Source organism: Pteronotus mesoamericanus, unplaced genomic scaffold (genome assembly GCF_021234165.1).
Source record: "Pteronotus mesoamericanus isolate MK-2021 breed Mesoamerican mustached bat unplaced genomic scaffold, CSHL_Meso_final contig_78, whole genome shotgun sequence".
Taxonomy (NCBI): Eukaryota; Metazoa; Chordata; class Mammalia; order Chiroptera; family Mormoopidae; genus Pteronotus; species Pteronotus mesoamericanus.
The window spans coordinates 20,316,204-20,328,342 of record NW_026555258.1 but is presented as its reverse complement, the minus strand read 5'-3'; the positions used below and the strand labels follow the sequence as shown (position 1 = coordinate 20,328,342).

At 51.0% G+C, this 12,139-nt stretch overlaps 1 protein-coding gene across 3 annotated transcripts in view; it reads right to left on the bottom strand.

Moving 5' to 3' along the window:
- EPB41L4B (erythrocyte membrane protein band 4.1 like 4B) overlaps positions 1-12,139 on the bottom strand; it is a 116,324-nt gene that overhangs the window by 58,485 nt on the left and 45,700 nt on the right. For all 3 annotated transcript variants that reach the window (XM_054584554.1, XM_054584553.1, XM_054584552.1), the window contains exons 7-13: positions 7,530-7,650; positions 6,439-6,526; positions 6,192-6,280; positions 5,834-5,903; positions 5,566-5,735; positions 3,194-3,303; positions 1,774-1,804 (exon numbers count right to left, since the gene is read on the bottom strand). In XM_054584554.1, the coding sequence (XP_054440529.1) occupies positions 1,774-1,804; positions 3,194-3,303; positions 5,566-5,735; positions 5,834-5,903; positions 6,192-6,280; positions 6,439-6,526; positions 7,530-7,650 (679 nt within the window). The remainder of the gene's footprint in view (positions 1-1,773; positions 1,805-3,193; positions 3,304-5,565; positions 5,736-5,833; positions 5,904-6,191; positions 6,281-6,438; positions 6,527-7,529; positions 7,651-12,139) is intronic.

The following is a 12,139-nucleotide window of genomic DNA, read 5'->3' as shown; positions in this document are numbered from 1 at the left end:
GCCTGAAGGCCCAAAGCTAACCCGTGCAGGAGCTCTGCAACCTCCTCCCACCCTGGGGTGGATGCGTGGGCGGGCGTGAGGCACGGCAGTTCAACGGGACCCCAGAGCCCCTTCCTCAGATGCTGAGAACTGAACCTAGACATAGAGGCAGAGGCTTGACCCCAGTAGAATGGTCTTGCAGGTGGTTTGAAATCAGGGACTCGAGGTTGCATATCCAGCTGAGAGATACAAGGGGCCAGTTATGTTCTCTAGAACCCTGGGGATCTAGGGCCTTGGGGGCTATCAGGATGGGCGGCGGTGATCAGCAGGCACTGACCCCACCTGCCCTGCTCTGTTTCATCCCCAGAAAGACCACTTCCTTCTCTTCTTTTTGTCAGGTTATATCAGGGGCAGCGGCTGAAAATCAGAGCCCAAAAAAGTCTGAAAAAAAAACCCCCACTATCTACTCGAACCTTCTTGTTTTCAAATGAGAAAGAGAAGGCCCAGAACGGGGAAGGCCAGGAGGCCTCAGAGCAGGGTCAGAGGCAAGCTGTGGCCAGGCCTCGGGAGGCCTCCTGATCCCTCGGCCAGGGGGCTCACCACCAGTCGGGCGTCGGCTACCCTCTCTGCCATGTGCTCGGCGACCATCCGGTGCGCGCAGCACAGCTGAACTGTGCGGGTCTCCAGGACCACCCTCCCAACCCCAGCAGCCTCAGGGCTGCGCCTCCAACGACTGGGAGGCTAACTAACGGGGTGACTGGTCAGTGGCTGGGGTATGGATGCAAGGGTTGAAACAACCACATTCTGCGATTCTCTACCTGCTGTCCAGCTAACAAGTCAAAACCCATTGAAGAAAACAGTTGTTTCAGACGGAGACAAAGAGGCACATACAAGGTAGGATGGTGGTTCTTGCCTGGGCTCCACACGGGAATTACCTGGGGGCTTTCAAAACCACAGGTGCCTGGGTCCCTCCCTCAGAGACTGTCCCTTAGCCTGAAGTATAGCCTGGCTGATGGGGACGTGTCAAAGTTGACCAGGTGATTCCAATGTATAGGAAGCATCGAGAACACCTGTGCCAGGGAGGGAACTGGCAAACCACTCCCCACGGTCCTACCCTGGCCTACCTGCAATAGTGAGTCAAGTCTAATTGGCGCACAGCCGTGTTCCTTCATTTACAAGTTGTCTATGGTGGTTTTTGGGCTCCAGCAACAGAGCTGAGTACTTGTGAGAAGGACACAGGGCCTGCGAAGTCTAAAGTATTGACTACCTGGCACTCTACTGAAAGCATTGGCTGACTTTTGTGCTAGAGTTTCAGTCTTGGGACAAGCTCTTTCTCCTGTAGGAATGGCAATGAAGGCATTTACTGAAGGTCTTCTACACTGTACGACTGCCCATCACGGCCTGTGTCCTGGCATCTGCGCTCACCAAGCGTTGGCTTCCGGGCATGGCCTTCCTTCCCCAGCACCACCCGCGACGCCATGAGCACCGTGTGCTGCACACATTCCTATCACCTTTATCACCCACTGGTATAATAAACAAAGCACAGAGCTACTCAAACAAGGCAGCTGTGTTTTCTAAAAAAACAAACTGTCTTGGAACATTCTGCTGTGTACTTAGTGAAAGCCAGGGGGATGGTATAGCCAGGCAGCAGAAAAAGAAAAGAAAAAAAAAAAGAAAGAAAGAAAAAGATCAGCGGGCTCCCTTGGTGATTTAATTGTATCAAGGGAAAAGTCAATATTGAAAGTAAATATAACAGAGAAAAGAGCTGTACCCCAGAGCCTGGGGGGCACTTACCAGAGCTGAGCGGCTATCACCGGGTTGCTTGCTTTAAAAACAAACAAAAAAAAAAAAAAGAAAAAAAGAGAGAGAGGCATGACATCTTAGAGAGCTTTATCACTTTTACCACACTAAAGAGATTTCTGGGGTCTGAGGGCTGCCTCCACGCCAGGAGGCAGACTCTGCCCTGGCAGCTTCTCCTTTCTGGAGGAGAAGCAACTGGACTTCCCTCTGTGTCCTGCCCCCGCCGCCCCACCCGCCGCCCCGATTCTCTCGGCCAAAGCTCTCTGAGCCCCGTCCCAGGGCCCAACACTCTGCGATGCAGAGATGACAGGCACAGACCTTGCTCTCAAGAAGCTCCCAGGCTTGACACAAACAGAGGCAGAGAGGCGTAAGGTGACAAAGGCTAAGTACAAGGCTGAACCGCCTGGGGAAGCTCAGGGCAGTCCCTGCCGTCGGGGGCAGGGTGTGAGTCTGTGGAAGGGGCCGCGCAAAGAGCTAGAGCTCATTTATCCAGACTCCACTCCACTTTTAAAGGGATGCAGCATGGAGAACCATCAAAAGCTTTGCAAAGGTGCCAGAACTCTGGCTGGAGAAAATGTCAGTGAAACAAAGCAGGAAAAGAGGATGGAGGTCAGGAAAGAAAGTGGGAGAGAAACACAGAGCCTGGAAGAGCCCTAACGCCACCGCACGGGGGTCAAGCGTAAGGATGCCCCCTCCCCGCTGGGGCAGCCACAGCAAGGGGGCTTTCCCGTTGCGCCTGCACGTTGGCCCGGGGACTGGGAGCTCACTGCTGTCCTAAGATAGCAGTGTCTCTGGACAGCCCCATTAGAAAGTTCCTCCTTATACTGAGGGGTTTCTGCACAATTTTGACCCCATGGACTACACACATAAGCTCGGTGCTTGTCAGGGAGGTAGCAGAGCCCGTGGGACATTACGGGCGCCCCCGCCGCTCCCCACCCCCCCACTCAGTCACTGCCCGTTCCTGCAGTCAGTGCCCCTTCACTGCCTGGCACCCCTCCCTGGGCATGTCTCATCCGGGCGGTTTTCTTGAAGGTGAGGTCAACATTTCCTGGGATCCAGGCATTTTTTTTGGTCTCCACTAAAGCAGCTAAGAAAGACTTTAGAGAAGTTCTGGATGCCAGGCTATTGCACTTTTGGTCCAGAAAGGAAGGAAAGAGTGGGTTAAAGGTTCTAGAATGGGAAAGTATAGGTGCCAGGTCAACAGCATATAAATATAAATGTTAGCGTGCTATGCTAATACCTGACACTAATACAGCATTACATTTCACTATAATTAAAAATAAAAATAAAAACCTTCAGGATGACAGAGCCAAACAGCAGGAAGTTCCTTCAGAATCTGCTTTACCCAGCCCCTTGGGGATGAACCAACTAAACCATAATGTAAAATTCCAAGGCAGAATGAAAAACACGCAACCTTTGAACGTCGCATGTCTCCGGGATGGATAGCGTTTGCTAGGCTTCCTCTCAAAGGTGCTGGTTCTTCGTAACCGGGCCCCATGTGTAGCTTGATATTCCGTCCGCCCACTGGAAGTAAATATTTTATTGCTTGTTACCAACATCAGAATATCAGTTCATGACACACATTTGAAAGCGAACTTTTTAGTTCCAAGAGTTCCAATGTCACTTTCAACCTCTTGTGACTCATTTGGTAAAGAACACGCGAAATTTCCATTTGGAAATAAAATCGCCTTTGCCAAATCCAGGCTGTGTGACAGAGGCAAGCATTTCCATCAAAGGGCAAAACCTACAATTTAGGTACCAGCTACTTGGCTGCACAGACCAAGTGGGTTCAAGTACTTGGAACATCTGACTAAGAGAACACTGATTCTCATGTATAATAACCTTTCATAAAACAAATTACACAGACATTTTAAATCTTTTAAAAGGCTGTTATCGATGACCACTTATCTGAACCTTGGCTTTGCTTGCCATGCCTCGGGAAAGGTTGCTTCTCTTGCCAGGGCTTCCTGGGTGTCCACCCATGTGCTGCCCAGCTTCCAGCAGGCACGCTGCTTTAGACCGTCAGTCTCTGCTTCCCTCCAGCCACTCTCGGTTTAGGGTTTATCACACGGAAGGAGCCACCTGCCACCTGCTCTAAGGGCCTCCCAGGGGCAACCTCATTTCGAAACTCCCCTTTCTCTCTAAGCTTCTCTTCCAAGAGCAGAAGGGAGCCTGGTCTGGGCCAGATCCTGGGGAAGCTGCCTCCCGAGATGGGAACCCCTGCCTTGGCAGCCTCCCCCACAGGCCTTCCGTCCTCACTCCGACTCCAGCAGGCATCAGCCCACCGTGCAACATCTCCCTTAACCTTTGCAGCCCTGACACTCTCCATCCTCCACAGAACCCTGGGATTCGATTCTCAGAAAGGAGCTGGTGTTTTTCCCCCCGCCTCGCAACATTTAAAAATACATTCAAACAAAATAATTCTTTAACCACGAGTGCACCGCATTCCCCTGCACAGAGATAAATTTGAAATGTGCAGATCTTTTGGCACTTTAAACAGAGTTCAAGGACATGCCATGTGTGGGTAGAGGTTATGAAACATGTGAAGTCTTAGATCCTGTAAGAGCTGCGCTCAGATCTGTAAACGTGCCTCAGAAATCAACCTTGGGAGCACACTGAAAATGCACACGCCCAGGCCTTCTTCATACATGCACGTGGGGGCACGCACTGACTCCGATGGCAAAGGTTGTAGATGAGGTCATAAATCCTCATTTTTAACAAACGCCCAGGGAGTTTTCATACACATTGGGAGACATGGTCTCAGAATCATAAGTATAAATATACCAGAATAAATTCTCTATTTTTTTTCAGGGCCTTTTCAGATTCAAGTATTTACTGAGCTTGCCCTGGGTCACTCACAAGCATGTTGACATCTGCTCTCGTTCTCAAATGCCAAGGAATTTCTTGACATGCGCATGTGAAAAGCAACAGAGGAGGGGTTAAAAGGTCAGGACCCAGAGAGTGTGGGGTGGAATCTTGGCTGTACCATTAACTGTCTGTGACTCTGGGCAGGTTATGTAACCCCCTGGCCCTAGGTTCCTTATCTGTAAAATGGGGACAGCCAGGGGCCCCGTCTTCTGAAGGCTGCCGGGAGGACTGTGAGTCGGCACGTGGGACGCCCTGGTGCAGTGCGGTGACAGAGCTGCCCTCAGTGCCGCTTGCGTTCTGTGGCTGCCGCTGCCCAACGCGGTAACCACCTGCCTCGTGTGCCCCGGGCGCCTGAAGCGTGGTTAGTGAGACTGAGAAACTACAGTTTAAAATTCCTGTACTGTGAACGAATCTAAATAGCCTCATGTGGCTAGTGTTTTCTGTATCAGACAGCCTAGTTCAAGCTAAATGCCAGCAATTAATACCTTGTTATTATTATTATCCCCATTTCATCAATGAGAACATAGGCTGAAAGAGCCTCCGGGACTTGCCTAAAGGTCAGGTCTTTTTTATTTTTTTAAAGATTTTAAATTATTTATTTTTAGAAAGAGGGGAAGGGAGGGAGAAAGAGAGAGAAACATCAACGTGTGGTTGCCTCTTGTGCACCCCCTACTGGGACCTGGCCCACAACCCAGGCACATGCCCTGACTGGGAATCGAACCGGCGACCCTTTGGTTCGCAGGCCGGCACTCAATCCACTGAGTCACACCAGCCAGGGCTAAAGGTCAGGTCTTAAAGAAGCAGGGACGGGACGTCCAGCTTGAGCGTCTGGATGCAGATCCATGGCTCCCTTCAGAAAAAACAGCACTGCTGCCCTCCTTCAAAACACGCGATCGCATTGTAAAACACGGCACCTACCTGAATCTGAAGCGAGACCCCAGCCTGATAAAGTCTGATCTATTCGATTTGCTATTTCCTGGCGTCCGCAGCCGGAAGAACGCGTGATGCTCGACTGCGCACTTCCACAGGTGCTTGCAGGTCCTGGCACTGTCCAAGCGGAAGACAAACGTGTGTTCCTGTTCCCGGCCCTGCATGGGGAAGCACGGGGGTTCTCGTTTCAGTGGGCCCGCGGAACACGCAGGGAGGATTCCCCGTGGCAAGCGCGAGAAACGGGAGCGAGGGTTACCTGATCATCGTCCTCCACCACTACCAGCGTCAGTTTGCTCTTTTTGAAATCCATTTTGGTAATTTTAGGCCTGGTCAGAGAAAACATTGTAAAAGTACAGTCTGCAGGAAAACTCCACATCCAACAGCAGTTTCCTTTCTACTTTTAAAGCTTGGATTTGCTAAGAAATCATTCGTTCATTTAAGGGTGATTATCCAGAAGCTTCATTGCCATTGCCACACACCCACATATTAAAGAGAATGGTGTGCTTTTAAAATGAATCAGGGCGTTGCAAATATCCCTCAATAATCATTCATCACATATAATTCCACCACAAAATAGGAAAAGACATTTTTAATATTAGACAAAACTAAATTACCAAAAGAATAAGCCTATTTTGTTAGCTCCTTCAAAGATTAATATGCCTGTCGGGGTCAGTCCAAGAGAATATTCACAGCCATCTCTTCCCTACAAATAAATGAAGTGACAATCGGTAGAAGGTTCTAACAGGTCGTCACAGAGCAGAATGTAAAACAGTTTGCTCACCACATTACTTTGTTTGCACATCGCTTACACATTGCTCAGTCACAGGGAGACCCAACGACTTACATGCACCCAGTTCTTACCCTGACAACGTGCATGTCTACCCCATACATTTCCAGCCACTTCGCTTTATTCAGATAGGAGAGTTCCGCCTGGGCAGGGCTCTTTCCCCTTAGAAAAACCAATGGAAATACATGTAAACTGAAACTTGTACACCCACAAAATTCTGAAGGGCACAGCCACACACTAAGGGATTTTATGCAGCAATTAAAGAAACAAGGGACACCCGTATTAACACACCTCCAGAACAGGCTGTTAGTCGACTAGGACCATGAGAGAGCAGTGTTTATAATGTGAACACTTCAGGAGACGATTTTTTGGTGTGTAGATACGGGTGTGTATATTCCAAGGAAAGGCTGAGAACACACACTACTGGCTGACAAGGGTTGCCTGCCGTGGGGAGGGGGCGGCGTGCAGCGGGGCAGGTCACTCTGCAACCACAGGTCTGTATGTGATACGAGAACATGCTCACATCACCCTCCACTTTCAAAAAAGTCACACGTCCTTCGGAATGACTGAGGGACAACAGGAAACCATGCTGAGTTTCTGAGTCCAAGAGGGCCTTGGAACGGCAGAGCCTGGGGAAGATGCGCTGGGCAGGAAGGCTAAAGTCTGAGATACTTGTGAGTGGAGGCGCCGCTGGTAGACCAGGCATAAAGGCGCCAGACCAGGGTGTCCGTGGGGGAAAGGAGGAAAAAGCCCAAAGAGAAATGGCAGGGCTGGTTTTAGCTGCGGTGACCATGTGTCTGAAATACAATGCTGCACAGCACATGGTCTCCAACATGCGTGTCCCTCTAAGAGTTTATACTCTTCAGTTCAGACCATGGACAGAGATCCAGGTGCGTGGACTAGATCAAGGCAGCACCTCCTCGCTTTCTTGAGGAGGCGTCCCTGGGAGCAAAGGGCAGATCAGGATCCAGCTGTGTAATTCAGAGAGAAATGGGAGTGTGCTTTGGTTTTTACTGTACATCGCTGGCAAGAGAGATGTGTGGGCCTTCAGGTAAACAAGACTGGAGCACAGGAGAGAGAGGCAAAGGGCTGGGGCTCCAATTTTACAGTAGATAAAAGAATCTTACAAACACTTACATATCCCAAAATAAATGCATCAAGGTACCTGCACTCTTTCCATCTCTGGAAGATATCAAATTCCATCGCTTCTGTCTGATTTGGAATGAACCGAAACTCAGACACAAGCTCTGGTGTGTGTTCTGGAAGCTCACACTCCCCAAGCTCCGCTGCAAGTTTCATGAGAGGGAGAAAACACAGGAGACATTGAATGTTTTTCATCCCTGCTGCAACCAGGTCCAAAGGCGTTTTGCATCGTAAGAAAGCACGAGTGCCCCAAATGCAGAACTCTCCCCTTTCAGGAGGACTCAACTCCCTCTCGGTACCCACGTGTACATTCAGAACCCCCAAGAGTCATTCTAGCGCCCGCCCTCCATCGGGCACAACACCATCATCTTAGTGAGTACTGCCTTTCTCCTGACTACTCCCCCTACCCAAGGAGGCCCCTGTTACATACCCACCCCCTCCCCGCCCCCGCCACACTGATAAAGCTGTAGAGCCTGAATCTGCAATAAAAGGCCACTGCAGGGAATAAGGACCCGCCCAGAAACATCCATTTAACAAAGCTCCCCTTAAGCAGGTGGGTCTGAGCAGCACTCCAGGGTCTGCAGTGCCGGTGAGGACCAATCAAGAATTCAGCACATGCAGAATCCAGGAGACAAATATGTTGGGAGGGAGAGGGAAGGAGTGAAGGAAGAGCAGGTACCCAGAAGAGCTGCAGGAGCGACTGCCGCAGCTCAGGCGGAACGGAGGACCAGGGAGGGCAGGGGCCTGCCGCGCACAGGAGGGGCAGCCCCGTGGGCAATCCCCGCAAAAAGCCGGTGCTGCTGGACCCTGCTCTCAGCCAGCACCCCTGCAGAACGGACGACCCGAGGACACAGGGGCCCCGTTCCCCCAGGACACGGAAGGGGAAGTCCAAGGCCATCCCCAAACCCCACACCCCTGCAGCTCAGGAAGCAGACCCGAGAAAGAACAGGGGTCCTCCAGAGGCTCCTCTAACACCTTGCTGCACAAAGCGGGTCACCCCTAGACCAGAAGCAGCAGCATCACCTGGGAGCCGTCTCACAGTGCAGGATCTCGGGCCCGACCTCGGACCTACCGAAGCGAAACCCGCCTTTTCTTACAATGCCCAGGTGGTTGGTACACACGTTGCTTTGAAAAGCACTGATCTACAACAGCGGTTTTCAAGCACGAGTGTGCATCGGGGGTCACCTGGAAGGCTCGTTACAACACACAGCCCTGGACCCCACCCCCAGGGTCGGCACTAAGACCTGAGAATTTGTAGCAAGGTCCCAGGAGATGCTGATGAGGCTGACCCAGGGAACATACTCTGAGAACCACTGCTTAACACAGCAAATCCCATTAAATGACCGGCCAGCATATACGCCTGAGTACCTCCACTGTCAGCAACTCACACTGTACCCAGCAGCCCTGTCCATCACCCCATGTGAGCCACCCCAGGCCCAGCACGGGCCGCTGAGGACACCGGCTGGCTTGCAGAAGTGGACAAACTTCCCGATCACACGGAGGAAGCATGAATACAGGCTTGGAGGAGTGGTGGGAAGACTGGGTAAGACCTTGTGTGACAGTGGGCAGGGACCTGCTGAATGTTTCCTCACCTGAGTAGAGCCCCTCATCTGCAACTCGAGGGTGGGTGGCCCCCCACCAAGAAGACCAGGTGGGCTGGGTCAGGGTGTGCAGCTGCTTGGTACCTTGGGCAAAGTCACTAATGAAGACTGCTCTAGAATTTGCCCAGAGAAGGCGAGGCCCGGGCTTCCAAGGTGGGAGGCCACCACTGACCTCTTAACAAGAGGTCACCCTGAAACTAGGGACCTAGCAAGAGCAGAGGGGCAGTCTGGGAAAAGATGTCCTTGATGTAAACCGCTCTTCCCTTGGGCCAAAGTGAGACAGCACAGCCCTGCCTTTAGCGGTATGTCTGGACAAGTCCACTGACACCATCAAGTACAGGAGGGAGAAGCCAGACAATGACAAGGTTTCCCTGGGACCCGGCAAGGGGGCTGGTGCCCCTCCTCACCGCGACTGGACCTAAAGAGGCCCAAGGGAGACCCATGTTGCGATAGCACGCCTGCCTTCCAAGAACCTGCTGGCAAAACTGGACACTGCACTCAGTCTGTGACCTCTGCAGCCAGGGCCCCGGCTGTGGAGGGTGGAGGAAACAGCTCCGACACAGCGGGGCAGGCGTGCCACCTCTGCTGTGCGTGGCCTGTGTGACCCGAGCAAGTCGTTAACCTCTCAGGGTCTCTGATGTTGTAGCTGTGAAACGGGAACTGTTGCAAGGATGAAATGAGATCACGGCACACAACCAATGATGGTCCTATTCTCCTTCCTCCCTTGTTTTTCTTTCTCGTCTGAAATAAATTTCAAATCTACCCTAAATTTAGTTCCCCAAAGTGCATCCTAACTCATCATTCCTTCAAGGACAACCACAGCAAGACATGCCTTCAAGGCTCAAGCCCGGGAAGAAACGCAACTGTTTTTGTTATTCAAATCCACAGAGATGCTTAGTGATCCTTATCGTCTGAGGCAAGCTGGCTCGGCTGTGGCTGAACTGAAAAGCAGGCTCCAGCACTAACTGATGCAGTAGGGAAAGGGGGGACAGAGTGGGGAGAGCGGAACAAGAGCTTGCCGTAGACATTAGCATGTCTGTCTTCAGTGTTTTTATCTATACCTGACATAATGACTGCATCTTAAATCACACTAATGTTGTTGCCACTCAAACGGGCAATTTCTTCAAGAAGGGCTCACGGACAGCTGATATTTTTGTCTGCGCTGGTTCCGGGCAAGGCATATGCAAGGCTGGTCTGGAGCTGGGCTTGGTGAATGTGGCAATGCCTTCATCGCACAGGTTGGGGGGCGGTGAGGTGTGTTCCTCATCCTCTAATCATTCCAGCCCATGTACAGGTTTACATAGTGTGCCCATGGCCTAAGGAAGAAATCCCCCCAGTGCAGTGGGGGCCCCCGGTCTGACACGGACGCTTTTTTGTCCCAGTGACTATACCCTGACATCTAGTGCGGGCCACCACGCCTGAGGGGGTGAACTCCGGGCAACTCAGAATCTCGAGGGTGCACGCGACCTGACGAGCCGGGGGAATCCATACCTGGTCAAAGCGGACAGTCCGTTTCCAAGTTCCCCGAGCCATTACACATCCTCATGGCACTGGCCGTAAGGACGGCTGTATTAGGGATATATGGACATGACGCACTTATCCCTGTACTTGGCAGAGACAGTTGCAGGTGGCAGTATTATCACTTCTACCACGAATGCCTTCAGACCTCAGGGACAGGCTCCCCCTTCAACCAAAGTCAGTGAGGGCCTCTTCAACTTTATTCAATTTATTCTGTTCTTCCTAAGCAGCTACCATATGCTGAGCACCCATTAGAGAATAAGAAAGCTAAGGAAGGGGGATAATCTGAGGTCGTTAAGAACCATCTTTAGGAGTATAAAAATGACAAAACGCATGTACCAAAAATGGCAAATAGAAACACATACAAACATTTTATATATGACTCTGGACAAAGTTACATTTAAAAAACCCCATTTGAAACTCACAGAGAGAATCTCTGGCTGTCTGTGGCTGGCAGGATAGAGCGGAGCCGCTTTCCTTCTGCCTGTCGGCTGTGGTGTTGTCCTGGTTTTCTATAATAAGTGTGTACAGACTTTCTAACTTGAAGACTCAGATCAACTTTTAGAAATTGGTAAATGTAAAAGTGAGAAGCCAAATCTTATGGTGTTCAAAAAACAATCAGTAATTATGAATGAGTAATTCATTATTCCATGGGAGCCAATGAGCACACTAGTAAGCAGGTCCATGGCATGTGTCCATCTGATGGGCTGATGAAATTCCTTATGTGCAACGACACATTAGGACCCTCTTAATTAGGGCTGGAGACTGTGGCAAGTGTCCCTTGTGCACTTGGAAGATCCACCAGTGCATCCTATGGATGGAACTGTCAATGCTGACGGTCATGGGGGCAAACCTCTTACCATCCACTTCCCACCCACACGCTGATGACTCCCCTCTCGATGCTTCTCGCCAAGTCAGACTGGCACCCTCAGGAAGCACCTCTCAGCCAAGTGCCCTTACTCTGAAGTCTCCCCCGCTGAAGCCCAACTATTCTCCTAACCATTCCGTTACCTATCCTTGGGAGCAGCCTGCAAGCCACCTCTGATGCCTCTCTCAACACCTAGGCCTGATGACCAGGTCCTTCTTGCGTCACCAGCGCTGTTCCGGTGTTTGTTTTGGTGTGTGCGTGCATGTTTAACCCCCAGCCCTATTCAGTTTAATCTTTTAATCACAGTGACACCTCCTCCCTGCACCCCCAGCCTGGTCTTGGTCTTCCTCTAGCCCCTCATCACAAGTGCACAGACAGGAGTCCCACATAAGTCTAAGCAAGAGCCTTCCACAAAATCGTATGTGGCCAATAAGCAAAAAATCAAAATCAAGGGACAGGAATATGATTATGATACCAGAGTTGTATACACATTTCCTCACGTAGGCCTCCCAACTTAGTAAAAGGCACTTCCAACCGGGCCTGCCTCCCTCTTAAACGCTTTCAAAGGCACCATTGCTGACAGCGTGATATTCACGCTCTTTAAAGGGGTCTGAGGCCGCCCACTTATCCAGCTCCTTAAACTTC